The 17,286-nt window shown below is 39.8% G+C and overlaps 2 protein-coding genes across 2 annotated transcripts in view; one reads left to right on the plus strand and one right to left on the minus strand.

Moving 5' to 3' along the window:
- The window catches only part of DNAH6 (dynein axonemal heavy chain 6), a gene marked incomplete at its 5' end in the record, with an annotated part of 188,976 nt that extends 176,722 nt beyond the window's left edge, over positions 1-12,254 (plus strand). The window contains 6 exons of the mRNA XM_083353480.1: positions 1,557-1,684; positions 5,314-5,499; positions 7,607-7,679; positions 9,116-9,267; positions 9,504-9,726; positions 12,119-12,254. Coding sequence (XP_083209606.1) covers positions 1,557-1,684; positions 5,314-5,499; positions 7,607-7,679; positions 9,116-9,267; positions 9,504-9,726; positions 12,119-12,222 — 866 coding nt within the window. The 3' untranslated portion in view covers positions 12,223-12,254. The remainder of the gene's footprint in view (positions 1-1,556; positions 1,685-5,313; positions 5,500-7,606; positions 7,680-9,115; positions 9,268-9,503; positions 9,727-12,118) is intronic.
- Positions 12,255-14,054: 1,800 nt separating this feature from the next.
- LOC310635112 (neuronal acetylcholine receptor subunit alpha-7-like) overlaps positions 14,055-17,286 on the minus strand; it is a gene marked incomplete at both ends in the record, with an annotated part of 94,421 nt that continues 91,189 nt past the window's right edge. Inside the window, one exon of the mRNA XM_083353751.1 lies at positions 14,055-14,573. Coding sequence (XP_083209877.1) covers positions 14,055-14,573 — 519 coding nt within the window. The remainder of the gene's footprint in view (positions 14,574-17,286) is intronic.

Consider the following 17,286-nt stretch of genomic DNA (forward strand, 5'->3'; position numbering starts at 1 on the left):
TAACTTGGGTTATTACAGTCCAGAAACAGAATGTAACTTAAATCCACTTGCCAGAACTCCATTCGGCAGCTTCTTGTATGTGTTTATTCAAATATACTGTAAAATCTGTATCTACTTACTCTGTTCATAGAATTTTGCACTGCTTTCCAGAATATGCTAGTGTGTCTGAACATTTGAAATAAATGCTTAGGTTTGTTCCTTTGTTTTGCTTCATTAGCAAAGGAAGTCACCTAATATTTTCTTCCAAAGATGTTTGTTTAATCTGGAAAATGCCCTATCTAGCAATTGCATCCAGCAATTTTTGGGGATATACTGTACTGTTTGTTAACTCAGTATATTGCATATAGTTCAGTGCTATACTGTAGCTGTCTCATTTGTCTAATTTTCCAATGGTTTTCTTCAAAATTTCCAACAAAAGGCCCCGCTTTTATTGAAATAAGCCCCCTTTCTTTTTAAAGAGATCACCTGTGTTTATACAATATATTAAAACACAAAAAAACCAACTACTTTGTTCTAATAACTATTCTAAGGGAATGTCAGAACTGACAGGAGGAAGGGAAAAAAGTCTTTCTTATGATTCCTTCCTTCCCTGTATACACAGAGATAATTTTAGTTGAAATTTATAGAATGTAGAAAAGTGTCATTATTATTGTTAGAAGTAGAAACTGTATTTTAGCATTTTAAGATCCTCTGAGTCTGCCAAAGGAAATCTTACATTGCAGGACACAGGATATTTTTTTTTTTAAAAAAACACCTTCATTTCCTTGAAAGGATACCAGCTGTTTTAAATTCAGGATTGGTCGTGTTTTTTAGCCCACCAAGCCTTGGAAAATCTAGGAAGACTATTTTATTTTGTTTTATTACTTGATTTGATTTTAGTATTACCCACTATGAAAAATTATGGTTGTCATGCTTCCCTGATTGATATATTATCTCGTAAAACAATTTGATTTGGATCTCTGCGGTGGTGTGTGAAGTTGGTGCCCAGAATGCCCTTGAAAGCATGGCCTATTTCCTACTGGAGTGCAACATTCTCAGTTGTGGCAGTCAGCTGGTTCGCACCACTTTGGCAGAACCGGTAGCTATAGTAATTTTTTGTTGCCCAGCCCCAGAACAGACGTCCGGAAGCGGCATCCACACAGAGAATCAGTTGTTCACATATTTGAATCCCATCACCTCTGGCTGAAGGGGACATTAAGAAGTCAAAACCAAGGCCAGGAAGACTAATTGCCGGTTGCTCTATGCTTTTATGCAGTGCCATTAAATGATTCCCTTTAGGACGGCTGGCAGTAAACTTTCTGAATTTAAGAGAACCTGGGGATTAGATGCTTAGCCATCACCAAAGGCTTAGGTAAATGCCTTGGTCAGCATCTCTTTTGGTGTCAAAGCCTCTTAACAATAAAAGTAAATTCTAAGTTGGTGTGAAATCTTAGTTGTTGAGCACATCCTATATTTCCTGCTGGCCCACAAATCTCTCCTCAAATCAGCTAGTAGCTGATTTTAAATATGTGGTACCTAACTTTCGAAAAGATGAAAACAATGTTGTTGTTTTGCAGAAAAGCTGGACATGGATCTTGCTGCAGAGGTACTTTTTGCGAGGGATAGCAAAAGTCGAATAGATTCTCTAACGACGGTCCTTGGGCAAGAAGTAGATCGTTTTAATAACCTTCTCAATCTGCTGAGGGTATAAAAACATACGTTTCTTAGTTAATGGAATAAATGCTGAAGTTATGAATTTGTTGGATTTATATTAAGACTACCATGCACTGAGAACCAAGGATTTAAACAAAATGTTTCTCTAATCATGTGTTCTACCATTCTTCCATTCTACCAAAAAAGTAAATAAATTGGAAAGAAGAGATACTCTCTATCTGGAAAGCAGAAATACTCTCTGCAGAGAAACTACAGATACTTTCTATTGGAAAGCAAACATATTCTCTGAGGGGGATGGGCAGTTAAGAAATATGAAATTGGATCAGACATGTCAAACTTGCAATGTCACATGACGTCGTGCATCGTATCAGGACTATTTTGCCATTGCCAGCAATGGGGTGGGCACGGCTTCTGTGTGACACGTTCGGCCCGTGGGCTGGCAGTTTGACACCCTTGAATTAGATAGATAGATAGAGAGAGAGAGAGAGAGAGAGACAGACAGACAGACAGACAGACAGACAGACAGACAGACAGACAGACAGACATATGTAAGACTGAGTGTTGCTAAATAATACCTGTGACATCATTGTGACTTAGCAAGCCTAGTTTAGTAGTTTGTCTGTGTTATTCCTTTCACTATATATGGCATTACAGACAATCCTCTACTTGCAACCATTCATTTAGTGACCATTCAAAGTTACGGCAGCACTGAAAAAAATTGACTGAACAACTGATCTTTGCACTAATGACTCTCACAATGTCCCTGTGGTCATATGATCAAACCTTGGATGCTTGGGGCAACTGTCATGGATTTACAATGGTTGCAGCCTCCAAAGGTCACGTGATTGTTACTGCAGCCTTCCCAGCTGACTTCCAATTAGCAAAGACAAGGGGGGGGAGGGAACTGAATTCCTTAACAACCATGTGATATACTTAACAGCTGTGGTGCTTTGCCTATTAACAACAGCAAAAAGACTGTGAAATCGGGCATGTCTCAATTAACTGCCTTGCTTAGCAATGGAAGTTCTGGTCCCAACTGTTGCCATAAATTGAGGACTACTCTAATTTATATACTACTAAAGTTCTCTTGTCTGTTTGTAAGCTTCCATTAGGCCAAATGATTCACCATAAGACAACAATTTTTGAATCATGGTACAGGGAGTCCTTGACATGACCACAATAGGGACCAGAATTTCTGTTGCTAAGCAAGGCAATTGTTCTGTGAGTGGCACCCAATTTTGTGACATTTTTGCCATGGTTGTTAGGCACATGCACTCATGAAGTGAATCTGGCTTCCCCTATTGACTTTGCTTGTCAGAAGCCAGCTGGGAAGTCACAAAAGGCAATTGTATGACCCCAGGATGCAACATCTGCTGTAAATACATGCTGGTTGCCAAGCAGCTGAATGTTGATCACATGATCATAGGCACAATGCGACAATTCTCTGTGTGAGTACTGGTTGTTTTTCTACTGCTGTTTTGACTTTGAACAGTTGCTAAACAAATAGTTGTAAGTCAAGGACTATCTATATCTCATATTCTCTCATTTAAAGATTTTGCTACAAAATCCAGGACTTGTGTATAATTGGAATTTCAAAGATCTTCACACCAGTTGTATTCACAGAGTTCTGGCTGCTGCAGCATCGCTGTAGTCAGTTATGGTCATGTGATCATGATTTCCAACATTCTGTCAGCTTCCCACAACAAAGTCATTTGGGAAGCAAGCAGGAAGTCCGAAGCCCCTCCCACTCTTACTGCAGCAGGAAATAATTTCTGGCTAATAAAGATTGTTATGAGGGCTGCATGGGAGAAATGCTGCTTTCATAGAATGCAAGAATATTGTCATTGGAAAGAATGCACTAACCTTGTAAAAAGAGAGTGACAAATCAGGAAAACAGTTCCAAGAATTATCTCACTATTTTCACAGGCATATACTTTTACTGACAGAAAAATTTCATCCTTATTTCTCAGAACATTGGTCAAGCCAGGTTAGTTTTCCTGGCTTCCTTTAATTGAAGGTGGTTAAGACAAGATAGTTGCATTTTTGTCTTTTCAAACAAATATGGTAGATAGTTTCCATTTATTTATGGAACGGGGATAAAAACTGTTGGGAAAACCTCTTATAAACATAGATAATATAAAGTAGATGATCAAAGCAGAAAAATCAATCTGAAGATTTTAATTGATGTCATTGGAGCTAATTTTCAAACAAATCAATTCAGATTAAGACTGTAAGAAGGATCGCTTTGTTTGAGTTCATCATTGTTTGATGCTTGATTCTGTATGCTCATCCTTTGCCTTAGCTTGTTATATATTATTTTGTGCAGAATTTGTTAAAATTTATTTTAACTATACACAACCCTGAGGATTTTTCCTGAAAGACCAGTGAAAAATTCTCTGAATATATTTTGGTTTCAATATCATCTTATTTATGCCTTATTTATACTGCTTTGTTTTGCTGTATTTTTAGTAAAATATTATAAAATACTGGATAATTTTCATTTTAAACTGAGAAATGGAATGAATATTCACACACACAATGTAATAGCTGCCCTACCTAGATAGCCACATCAGTTCAAGGATTTCTGTCTCTGCCTCTTCCATTCCCTCCCCCTCCCCCAATTTGCCTTATAATGATGTTTAAATTACTCTCAGAGGAAGGGGAGAAAGGGAGACAGGACAAAAATATTTGGAAGGTGAAACACCTGCATAATCTCTACAGCAGGGGTCTTTAAACTTGGCCCTTTTATGACTCATGGACTTCAACTCCCAGAATTCTTCAGCCAGGCATGCTGGCTGAGGAATTCTGGGAATTGAAGTCCGTGAGTCATAAAAGAAGGGACGCGGTGGCTCAGTGGGTTAGGACGCTGAGCTTGTCGACCAGATGGTCGGCAGTTTGGCGGGTCGAATCCCGAGTGCCGCGTAACAGAGTGAGCGCCTGTTACTCGTCCCAGCTTCTGCCAACCTAGCAGTTCGAAAGCAAGTAAAAATGCAAGTAGAAAAATAGGGACCACTACGGTGGGAAGGTAACAGCGTTCCGTGCACCTTTGGCATCTAGTCATGCCGGCCACATGACCACGGAGACGTCCTCGGACAAGCGCTGGCTCTTTGGCTTTGAAACGGAGATGAGCACCGGGCCCTAGAGTTGGAAACGACTAGCACGCATGTGCAGGGGAACCTTTACCTTTATTCATAAAAGGGCCAAGTTTGAAGACCCCTGCTCTACAGTGTATCACTGCTAAGCTCCTTATTACAATTAGGCAAGGGTACTGGTAAGAATGTGCTGGAAGATGTGAAGGCAACCTCCATGTGTTGTATAGACAACTTCAGTAAACATTGTTGCAGCACCACTGAGATTTTATCAGTGATCTTCCCTTCTACCTGCTCCAATTCGTAAGTTCATTAGATCAGCGTTTCTCAGTTTCGCAACTTTAAGATGAGTGGACTTCAGTTCCCAGAATTCCCCAGCCAGCCATGCTCATCTGTTTAATGCAATGTTTCTCAGCTGTTGCCGAGGTTGAGAAACACTGCATTAGATCATGGAAGCTAACGTGAGAGCGAGGGAACTGGCAATACAACTGCCTCAAGAAGATAAAATTGCTGTTATATTCTTTTCCTCTCCACAGAAGATTAAAGTACAGTGTTGTTGTTCAATTTTCAGAGCTCTCTACAAACACTCAACAAAGCCATTGCGGGGTTTGTAGTCATGTCCGAAGAAATGGAGAGAGTGTACCACAGCTTTCTTAACAATCAGGTTCCAACCCTCTGGGCCAACGCCGCATATCCATCTCTGAAACCTTTGGGGTCCTGGGTGAAAGACCTTGTGCTCAGGACAAGCTTCATAGATGTAAGTAGAAATGCTACTCGTAGGTGTACAGTGTACTGATGATCTATAATTTAGGTTATGTTTCAGGTGTAAGAGATTTTAAGAAAATTAAGAAAGGATGTAACCGAAGTTCATTCTTTAGCTTCCTTGAACTCCCCACACAGAGAGAAAAGTTGAGAACACTAATGGCCTATTTATTAGGAGTGGACTTCAGCTTCCAGAATTCTCATGGCTTGCTGGGGAATTCTGGGAATTGACATCCACTCATCTTAAAATTGGTAAGGTTGAGATCATCAGTACTGCATGAGATCATCGATTATTTTAGCATAAAATATAAAATGTGAGGTAAATTCATTTAAACACAGGCCAGTGAGCGCCTGTGAAATGTATATGCAAACCAGAATGCATTAGCCTACCAAAGTGCAATTTGCAACTCAGAAATGTGCACAGAAAAAACATCTCTGAAAGAATATGCGCATTAAGTATGTATGTCGGGGGGGGGGGAACCATACAACCCATGGAAGAGAAATTAGTTCAGGGAACAGTAACAATTTCAGGCAGCTGAGACTGTTCAAATTGTTAAAAATGAAGGTCAGAGGCATGATTATTAGGCAACAAGTAGGGACAAGAAACACTTTAAGAGGGGGAAGGACATTAAAAACCATGCCAAATGCTTGCCTTTCCATTTATTACAAGTTGGCTTCTGTCTTGTTTAAATTAATGTGCCAAATATGACTTGCAGCAAATAAACTAATGAGAAAATGCTTGGCAGAATGAAGGTAATATTCCCCATTCTTGGCATGGGGAATAATGGAGAAGGGAGAGTAATGGCATTATTGCTTTTCCTAAATGGTTTAGCTGATTATTTGCAGAATGGATACGGTTTTGTCATCAAAAATTTACAGTGGTATTTTATGTAGCTTCATAATTCCAAAAGGTATCTTCGTTACTGTGACCTGATAATACATTGCCATCAGATGTTGGACTTACCACTTCTCTAAGATAATCATGCCAGATGATTATGATTTTTTGAAATAATACGCTGCTGGTGTGCTGTATATACAAACTGAGTTCATCAGCATTTATGCAGGTACTCTGATCCGGAGACACTCAACCATGCATCAGAACTATTATTTCTCTTTAACTTCAAACATGGTGCAAAGTACTCATGGCTGCTTTGACTGAGTTCCAATCTTAAACCAATAACATTGGGAGTAAAGGAAAGAGATGATATATTTCACCCTGCTATCTTCCTACTAAGCACCCAAAATGGCGACAGACCAAAAACGAAGGCAGGTGCCAAGAGTGACTCCTCATATCCTCCAGTCTCTGATCTGTGTGAGAGAAGCCCTGAGCTTCATTCTGTCTGGGACAGGGGTAGGCAACCTCGGCTCTTTTATGACTCATGGACTTCAACTCCCAGAAATCCTGAGTCAGTTGAAGTCCATGAGTCATAAAAGAGCCGAGGTTGCCTACCCCTGGTCTGGGAGAACTTCAAATGTTGTCATTCTGCAGCACCGAAGAGTTCCTGGATTAGGACTAAATGTAATGGAAGCCATATCCATTTAGATGGAAAAGTAACACCCTGGCAAACCCAGTTCAGTTCTCCCTCTCTGCAAATAAAATAACAGCAATCCGTTGTTTCATAAGTTAAACTTATGAAGTTAAACTTAACTTAACTTATAAGTTAAACTTCCCTCCGCCCTGTGCGTTCCCACAGAGAGGGCCTCCTCAGGGTGCCTCCGGTCAGAGAATGTCGGCTGGTGGCCCCCAGGGGGAGGGCCTTCTCTGTGGGCGCTCCGGCTTTATGGAACCAACTGCCGGTTGAGCTCCAGACGGCACCAGACCTTCGCTCCTTCCGGCGCAGTCTGAAGACCCATTTATTTGAACAAGCTGGCCTGGCCTGATGGGGGATGTTAGGGTTTTTAATGGGTTTTTATATTGTTACTGTTTTATCTGGGCAATTATTTAATTCTCTTTTAATTTTTGTATTTTCTATTTATATATGCCCTGTTCACCGCCCTGAGTCCTTCGGGAGAAGGGCGGTATACAAATTTAATAAATGAAATGAAATGAAATGGAATGTCGGGTTTTATGCCTAACATATATCAACTTTTTTTTCCCCCAGTTCTGGCTCAAAAGAGGTCAACCTAAATCATTTTGGATTTCTGGTTTCTTTTTTCCACAAGGATTTTTGACCGGTAAACATTCATACAAAATTTCTCTGTCTCTGATGTCACCTATGTATGTTTTAAAAATGGTAGCATGCCCATAAAAAGGATTGGAAACCAGTTGCTCGGTTGGTTGTCTCGCTTTTGGTTTCAGATGCTCAGAATAGCCTGCCAAGCCCATTTTATGGTTAGCTGATTGATTGGGATCAAATTCACAGGGCATTGTTTCCATTTCCCAACCCTTTCAAACCATTTTTAAATTGGCTGAAGAATTCTCTTCACTGCCGCTGGCTTCTAAAAACCAAGTGCAGTCAGGGTGTAATGGAAACCAGTCACTCTTCTTCCATCAGCTGATCAGTAAGAAAAAGTCAGTGTCCCGCCTGCAGGGTGTGCAGCCCCCCCCCAAAAAAAATCCCTTTTGTGGTTGAATCTGTGCAAAAAAGGAAATAAAGCTGTTATTAAAAGGAAGAAGCTATAAAGCCACCAAATTAGTATCCTGAAAGCATGTTGCTCATTGTGCTGATGCAACATGCCAATAAATTTGGAGCCAAGGGTTTTCCTGAATAGCTCTGGTTCCCTGTTGCTGCTGTAACTGGAGTGAAGAAGAACAGGGGTGGGAGAGATGTGAATAGCCTACTGAGGACAATGTTGAAATCATGGGTTGTATAACTCGGTTCATCTCAAAAGAGTATCCAGAAGAGAAGGCACCTGAAGCACCATTTTTTATCAAATGCTGTTTCAGGCAGTGGATGATATAGAGCAGTCTGTCCTTTCCTTCTTCTCAATTTTGGAAATAAATTCATAGGCAGAAGCAGTTTGCTAGCATAAATAGGCAATGCTATTTATATTAATCTTGCACATCAATTCCCATTGACCACGTTTCTGTGGTTCTAAGATCTGGCAGCAAAACACCCTGCAAACCATATAACTTATCATCTATTGCCTCTAGAATAAGTGAAGTCATTTCAAGTGGATTGGAAAATACAGTGGTTAAACAGGCACTCTGCAATACAGTAGAAATCACGCACTGCCTGGCTTTCAACAGGGAGTTCTTTAAACACTCTCATAATTTATTAGGAAGGTGTTTTTTCCCCCTTTAGGTTATTATTTTGAAGTAACAAAAGTAATACAAATAATAAAAATGTCAGTATGGTACTTGGAAGTAAAGCAATACATTAGGGCATAATAACTGTTCAAAATAATAAGGTTGCTTATTATTATTATTATTTTAAAAAGATGGCTTGGAGTAGTGGGGTAGTATAATAAATGTGCTCTATAAATTTGTTTTTATGCTATTGAAGATTACACTATGAATTGGACTTTGCCAAGAGAGTTTGTAAATATAAAACGTATTTCTGAGTTTGTGCGAGGGTAAATTAAGTTCGAACTTGTGCATTGTTAATGGTTCTTTAATGACTGATTACTTGTGTTTAAAAAGAGAACCAGGTCCATGTTTTATTTCTCAGGAACTCTTCAGAATCATGCTCGAAAATATAACTTACCGATTGATGAGCTTAGTTTTAGTTACAACGTCATTCCTGTCTTCAGAGACCAAACACAAGTATCAGAAGCTTCAAAACTGTGCCACTTCGGAAATGAATTACCAATGGATGAAAAGGTATTTACAAGTCTGTAACTGCCATAACTATCCAGCCGCAAAGAACTTGAATTCACGTGGAATATCTTTACATAAAACCACCACGTTTATCTTGTACTGTGGTAGATTTCTGATACTTTTTTTTTAATGTTTTGCTGTATTTCAAGAATATGTACCTGGCTAGGGTAGAAACTTGATAGTGCTTATGAATGATAAGCTTGGCTTTGACTTCCACCTTCCGCCTTATTTTTTTCCAGTTACCTTCTCCAGAGGATGGGGTGCTGGTCCATGGCATGTTTATGGATGCTAGTCGTTGGGATGAGGATGAAATGGTTATCGAAGATGCGTTACCTCGACAAATGAACCCTATGCTTCCAGTAATTCATTTTGAGCCGCATCAAAATTATGAGCCCCACCCATCGTTGTATCATGCACCCCTCTACAAAACAGGAGCTAGAGCAGGAACTCTGTCTACCACAGGTAATTCTTTTTTCTATAAGGAAATTCACTAGATATCCAATATCAACTTGGCAAATAGTCATGAAAGACAGCCTAGCAAATGACTTTTATTCACACACCACAAGGCAGATGATGCTTTGAAGGGGCTTCCTGGGACAGATGTAGCAGAGAATCCCCCATCTAACTCAAGGGTGCAAGGAGCCACTTGATCCAGGCTGAAGAACAGCTTGATCAAAGGCCAGAGGCCTAGGCAACATGAGCGTAAAGTCCTGTCTATCGGTCAGGTGACATTATGATGTTAAAAAAAATGCAGGGAAACCCTCTACATTACCAAAGCCCCACTCTTGAAATTTGCCACATCGATAATATTTACAAGGGCTTTCAAAAGTACTTGGAATGGATCCTACTCCTGAACCAGATCCTGGGAGTACATAAATCCTTCCTAAAAAGCAGGTATATTTTCTTTTTTATCTGGAATCTGATACAAAAAGTGCGGGAATCAAGTTCTTTCAGGTTATCAGATGTCATTCTTTTTTCTTAAGACGTAGGTATGCTTTGCTGTAAGAGATCTTCCCCTTTGCAAATAGCTCATGGGATAAGAGTGCAGATCGCGAAACCTGCTGTATATCAGTGAATTTGCTTCTGGGGATGTGGCAAATAGGGATAATGCCACACGAGTCTCAATGAATGTGGGCTGATGTTCCAGCTTCTGATGTTCTCATTCTAGAATGAGAAAGTGGAAGTGAAAAACTCCAGGTAATTTGAATAGGGAGGTGAATAGTGATGTGTTGGGGGCATTCCACTCCATTGAAGCTGGACAGTATATAACAATGTGACATCTGTTGCTAGGTTCTGTTTCAGCTCAGCTCAAAAGAATTGAGTAGCACAGATGATGAACCTTCACAGATTGTTTGGTTGATTGTTTTGCTGATTTCTATATGCTTGCTTCCTTTATTACACTACTGGTAGAATACAGAAATTGTTCATAGGTATGGTATGTCATATGAACTAAAAGCCTTCTTAAATGAAAGTATTAAAATAATCATACAACATTGATGGTTGTTTATGGCCAGCTCAACAGACTCAAGTTCTGAGTGCTTTGTGGCCCCATTGGCTGAATTCCCTATCAGCAGTGAAGAGAAAACAAATAGCAAAATTTTAGAATTTCAACTAATGAATAAATTGTTTTAAACTTCTTTAGTTAAAACCCTGTCTTCCGACTTGTAACGTTCTCATGTGGCATGTTCATTGTCATCTGATCCCACAAAGATTTATTGTCCCATCTGATCCAGACTGGGATCTTTATGCAGCACTAGGGACAAACTTTAGCGCAGTTGGTCACCGTCCATTAATACAGAAACAGATGCCTAGGAACAGCTTCATTCCAACGATGTAGTTGTTTTAAAATAATTTGGCAAACTTGTGCATTTATCTTTGTATCATTTGCATTAAATGTGTCCATTGCCTCCTATTGTCCCCCAAAGAAAAATCATCTAAAGAAAATGGTTTGATCTCATGGTCTATAATAGATCAGGGCAACATCGGGCCCTTATTTGCTGAGACCAGATTAGAATTTGCCTTTAATTTTTTTTTGAGTTAAAAGGCCAGAAGAAATGTTCATTTTTAACGATGATTTTATTGGGTTCTTATTTCCTAGAATGGCAGGAGCATGATTTTCAAGCATTATGGTTTAGTGTGCTTGTGTGCCATATCTTGAGCACATGGCAAGTCTTTCCTTGCATCTGAGGAATAATGACAATTTAACCCAAAAGATGCATGCAGGACTCTTGATTTATGATTTTTGAAACCACATAAGCACAGTAAGGTGCACTTTGCCAAAGGTGTATGCAGTTTTGCAAATACTATAGACTTTGTCCCCCTTCCATAAAAGCTAGCCTATTCCACAGCCCCACACAAGTTGACCCAATTCGTTGGAATCCCAGGCCTCTGATGGGCTGCGTGCAGACCCCCTAAGCTTCCAAGGCAGTCTGCCTGGATGGCTTTCTCAACCCCTAGTTCCTGCTGTCACCTTCACATGCCCTGCTATCAGCAGTCGTCAGATCAGCAGGGGACTCAGGCAAGCCTGATACTGCATCGAAGAAGAGTGTCTTATGAGCTCCTTCTTTATAGTTCTCTCCTGATAAGTTGAAGAAAAAGTTTTCCGTTCACATCTGTACACCTTTGCCAACATGCATGCCAACTGGTTAGCATCAGCAGTATACCAGTGCCTAAAGGTTGCCCAACTATCTCAACCATATAAGGAGTAAGTTATACTGGGGGTTTTTTGTATAGAACTTATTCTGGGATTTGGGTGTACGATTGGGTGTGTGTGTGTGTGTGTGTGTGTGTGTGTTGGCAGCTTAGGAACATGGGGAGTTTGAAACACTAACAATTTTTTCTTTTTTATAATTAGGTCACTCTACCAATTTTGTGGTTACTGTCTTACTTCCTTCAAAAAGACCAAGCGACTACTGGATATCCAAAGGATCTGCATTACTTTGCCAGCTAAATGAATAATCAGCAGGATAGGGTTTCTGTCTACAAGCAAGACCTTGGCACCATGCTGAGATTCTCTTCCAGGTGGGGAATAGTAACACTCCATCACTGTCATGCCTATGGAGATAGATTCCTGTACAAACACATTGTCAGAAGGCCACACTTCTCTTCAACTTGATTTTTTAAAAGTGCTTTACGTTTTATCAACACGCTGGAATCAATATTCATCTTCATTTCTCTCCATTCCTTTGCACGTATTCACAGGCAGATCACATGGGGTTTTTGCATCAGTAATACAGCTGTTTTAAAAAATGTCAACAAAAGTGCATGTTTTGTATCGCGTTATTATCTTATTGTGAATTTTATCCTTTTAGTGTTTATATTTCATTTTCTTTGTAAATGCAATCTGATTATAAAAGAAGATACTTTTAAAAAGGTCTTGGCTGATTCCGTTTTATCTGTAAAATGCCGTAAGTCCTTCCTCAGTTTCTCTCAAACCTTCTACATGAAATAATTATTGGGGAAAGCTATCATCACAACAATTTGGCAGCTTGCAAACAGTTGGAAAATTTTACATTGTATACTTCCAAGATTTGATGGGTACAAATTGTGATCTTGGGTGAGTTTAATCTATGATGCGATTATTTGCATTTGGCAGATCACTACTTCAATTCTGATGACTTATTGTAAAAAAAAATCATTAACCATGGTGTCAATGAATGGAAAAAATTGGGGGGAAAATCATTTGTTCGTTAACCGTGGTGTCATTGGGGGGGAAAGTTAGATTAACAACATCTTTCTGTGATCTTACAGGCTTCTGAGACTCTTGAATCTTTTTATTCTATAGAAAAAAACTTTGTAATTTTTGCTGTAGAAGGTAAAAACTACAAATCAAATAGTCATGCCCAGATTTTAATGTGCAGTTACGGGTGAGCAGAATGTGTATTCCATTCAAAGCAATATTGTGCAGAAAAACTGAATCTTGCTTTTATGTGCGTTAATTTTGCTCATCTGACTAGATCTCTGATTTCTATCAAGAGTTGTCAATAAGAAGTGAAACGTGCTACTTTCCAGGCACATTTGGGGTTGTGGTATATATTAATTGTAAGAAAATTAAAATCAATAAGGTGAATGCAATTTAAGGAGATTGGAGATGTTCAGACATACATTCAAAGGCAAAGATAATAATAAGTGGGCAGCCACAGCACTCAGGTTAGGGAAAGGGTGTAATTTATGTAATAGAAAAACAGAATATTCAACAATGAAAATATTTTTAACTTATTAGAAAAAAGTATTGCACTGACTTCACATTGTTATCAAGTGGAAAATGTTTCAGATTATCACAGTGATAGTAAAAGCTAAAACTTGCCATTTATTTGGCAAACAGCAACTAACAGCATCATTCAATACATTACTGTAGATAAAATCTGTGTTAAACAACAATGCCAAACAAAAATATTGAAAATGATACATTTAGCAAAGATCATGTTTCTAGGAAGAATTTATCAATGCAGCAACATGTTCACTAGTGTTTCCTAGTAGCATATATATGTTCTATTTACTCAGCAAAGTGTCTGCCGTGTGTCTGGTTTCTTGTCTAATATTATTGGTGATTATGATCACAGGTATAGGGAGAAGACACTATTTGAAACAAATAACAAGTAACAGAGCCAATTCTGTACCTAGAATATCTAACACTGGGGAAACAATTGGAATTTGAAACACATGCCGACTTCTTTTTTTTTTTTAATACCAAATTCAGCGCAGAAAGTCTCAGTGTTCTTCAAAATTATTGGCACCATTTCATAATTTCCAATTACACTGGAGCATTTTTCTCCTCGTCTTGGAGAGCCTTATGTAAAATCTTTTGTAACAGCTTCAATAAAATTTGGAGCAGACATGAGAATTGTAAGCGTGCAGATGATGGCAAAAAGTGAAAATGCCACCAGGCACAATCTGTCTATGACAGCAGCTGCAAACTTCCACTCACTGCAGACCTCCTCCCCTTCATCCTGTTTCCGGAAACGGGCTGCAATGAACTGAACTTCTTCCAGGATTTTCACAATCACTGGGATGGTGTCCATTAAAACTTTTCTCTGAGTGCTGTCATTATCTTCAGGCAAAGAACTCTGGTCCTTTCCGCCCTTGGTGTCTATCTCGTTTTGTGGGCAGAAGGGATTTTCCATGGCATGGTAGCTGTAGATCATGTTGCCATTGCTAGAATGGTGTCCTGGTAAGATGTTCATCTCTACATTGCTGACACTGGACTGGTGCCTCGAGTGGCCGTATCGGCAAGAGAGAGGCCGGATGTTCTCCCCTGGTTTTTTCATTCTGAGAAACCAAGCGCACCAGTTCAGCAAGATGACACGGACCTGAAAAAGACAGAAACTCTCAGTGCCCTTCGTGGAGGTCTTGAGCGATTGCACAAAGAGAGCGGGGGTGTGTGTGGGGGGGAAACGTGGTTCACAAAGGATATTGCCATTTGGTAAATTGCTATATGAAGCATAACAGCTCGTTACAAAGATCTTGGACAAAATCATTTTTCAATTATTTGCCTCCTCCAGCCCTTCCTCTAGCCTTAAGCCATTCATCTGAAAAAAAAAAAACAAACACCACACTTCTTTCACAAAATCGCTTTTTTATTCCTGCCGCAGAAACAGATTCTTTCTTAAAGATACCTATAATCCTTCATAATAAGGCTTACAGATAGCTTTAGGAAGAATTTGATTGCTCCCAAGAAATTAACAGGTGCCAAGAATCCAATCACTGAAAAGTTGCATTTATTGAAGTCAAAAAAGTTTAATTTGATTGAAAGCGATTGCTAAGCCTGCTAAATGTAATGAACGGAAAAAAGGCAACCGCTATTTTGACACAAACAGTCAAAACCTTTTCATCTATTTCTCTATCATTTCCTATTTTACTCTAATTGTTGGGTAGAAAAATCGCTAAGAACTTCAAACCAGCTTCCGACATGATAAGGGTAACAGTCTTATACAGGTAGTCCTCGACTTATGATCACAGTTGGGATGGAAATTTTGATCGCTGTGCAATGAGGTCATTAAGTGAGTCATTGCAAGACCAGACCCTATTTTATGACCATTTTATTGTCATTAAGCAAGTCACTGGCCATTAAGTGAATCGTACACTTGTAGTGCGAATGCGGCTTCCCCCATTGACTTTGCTTGTTGGGTGATGACTGGGAAAGTTGCAAATCGCAACCGCATGACACTGCAATTGTCATAAATGTGTGCTGGTTCTAAGTCCTGGAATCATAATCATGTGATTGTGGGGTGGGGTGATAGTCACAACTTTGAAGATGGCTCATAAGTCACTTCTTTTCAGTGCCGTCATAACTCTGAACCATAGTTAAACGAATGGTTGGAAGCCAAGGACTACCCTATATTTGTTTAGTGAAAAATATTTGGCAAAGTACCTAATTCAAAGTCTGTTTTAACGATGGTTTTAGTTGGGCAGCTTTTAGATAAACTAATATCTCTGCCACTGAGAATGCTCTAAACAGTTCTTCAACTGTATGAGAATATCTGCAAGGTGGAAAACAATTGTACAGCTAAAGAACATGTCTTGGAGTTATTACTCGGACTCCTGCAACAAGCAGATCTCACAAAGTATTCTGTAGTAGAAATGTAAAAGAATAACACTAGCACTTCTGCCTGTGATGTTTTATTACACTGCAATGTTTACCTCTCAAGACACCAATGGAGCCTTTTTAATAGCCAACACTCCAGAAGACAGGCTTAAGATACAGGAGGATCTGGACAGACTTGAACACTGGGTGCTATCTAACAAAATGAAATTCAATGGTGAAAAAAGTAAGGTTCTACGTTTAGGCAAGAAAAACCAAATGCACAGGTATAGTATAGGTGGTACCTTGCTCAATATCAGTAACTGTGAGAGGGATCTCAGAGTCCTAGTGGACAATCACTTAAACATGAGCCAGCAGTGTGCTGCAGCTGCCAAAAAAGCCAACACAGTGCTAGGCTGCATTAACAGAGGGATAGAATCAAGATCACGTGAAGCATTAATACCACTTTACAATGCCTTGGTAAGGCCACACTTGGAATACTGCATCCAGTTTTGGTCACCATGATGTAAAAAAATGTTGAGACTCTAGAAAGAGTGCAGAGGAGAGCAACAAAGATGATTAGGGGACCGGAGACTAAAACATATAAGGAATGGCTGCTGGAATTGGGTATGTCTAGTTTCATGAAGAGAAGGACGAGGAGTGACATGATAGCAGTCTTCCAATATCTCAGGGGCTGTCACAAAGAGGAGGGACTCAAGCTATTCTCCAAAACACCTGAGGGCAGGACAAGAGGCAACGGATGGAAACAATCAAAGAGAGAAGCAACCTAGAACTAAGAAACTTCCTGACAGTTAGAACAACTAACCAGTGGAACAACCTGCCTCCAGAAGCTGTGAATGCTCCAACACTGGAAGTTTTTAAGAAGAGACTGGACGGCCATTTGTCTAAAATGGTATAGGGCAGACATGTCAAACACAAGGCCCGGGGGCCGGATCCAGCCCGCGAAGTGGTTTCATGCGGCCCGCGAAGCGATCCTGGAAACAGTGAGGGAACGGCCCCCACTGCCTTGGCCCTGGCCCAGAGACCCTCCTTCCGCCAGAGACCCTCAGATCTGTCCCACTCCTGCCCAGGCCCCCATAGGCACCCTTGATGCCAATGGTGTAGAGCTGGCCACGCCCACCCAGTAGGCCATACGCACTCTAGCCATGCCCACACAGTAGGCCATGCCCAACCTGGTCACACCCACCTGGCCCCCTGAGGGCAACCACAATGCTGATGCGGCCCTCAATGAAATTGAGTTTGACACCCCTGGTATAGGGTTTCCTGCCTGAGCAGGGGGTTGGAGTAGATGACCTACAAGATCCCTTCCAACTTTTTATTATTATTATTATTATTATTATTATTATTATTATTATTATTATTATTATTATTATTATTATTTGAAATAATACATTCCTAATGATGAGTATTTAATGTTTAACAATTACATTTTAGAGTGTTTACATATGGAGGGATTTTTACAGTGGAGGGGCAAAAGTGGA

This window comes from Vipera ursinii, assembly GCF_947247035.1.
Source record: "Vipera ursinii genome assembly, chromosome: 2".
Classification (NCBI taxonomy): Eukaryota; Metazoa; Chordata; class Lepidosauria; order Squamata; family Viperidae; genus Vipera; species Vipera ursinii.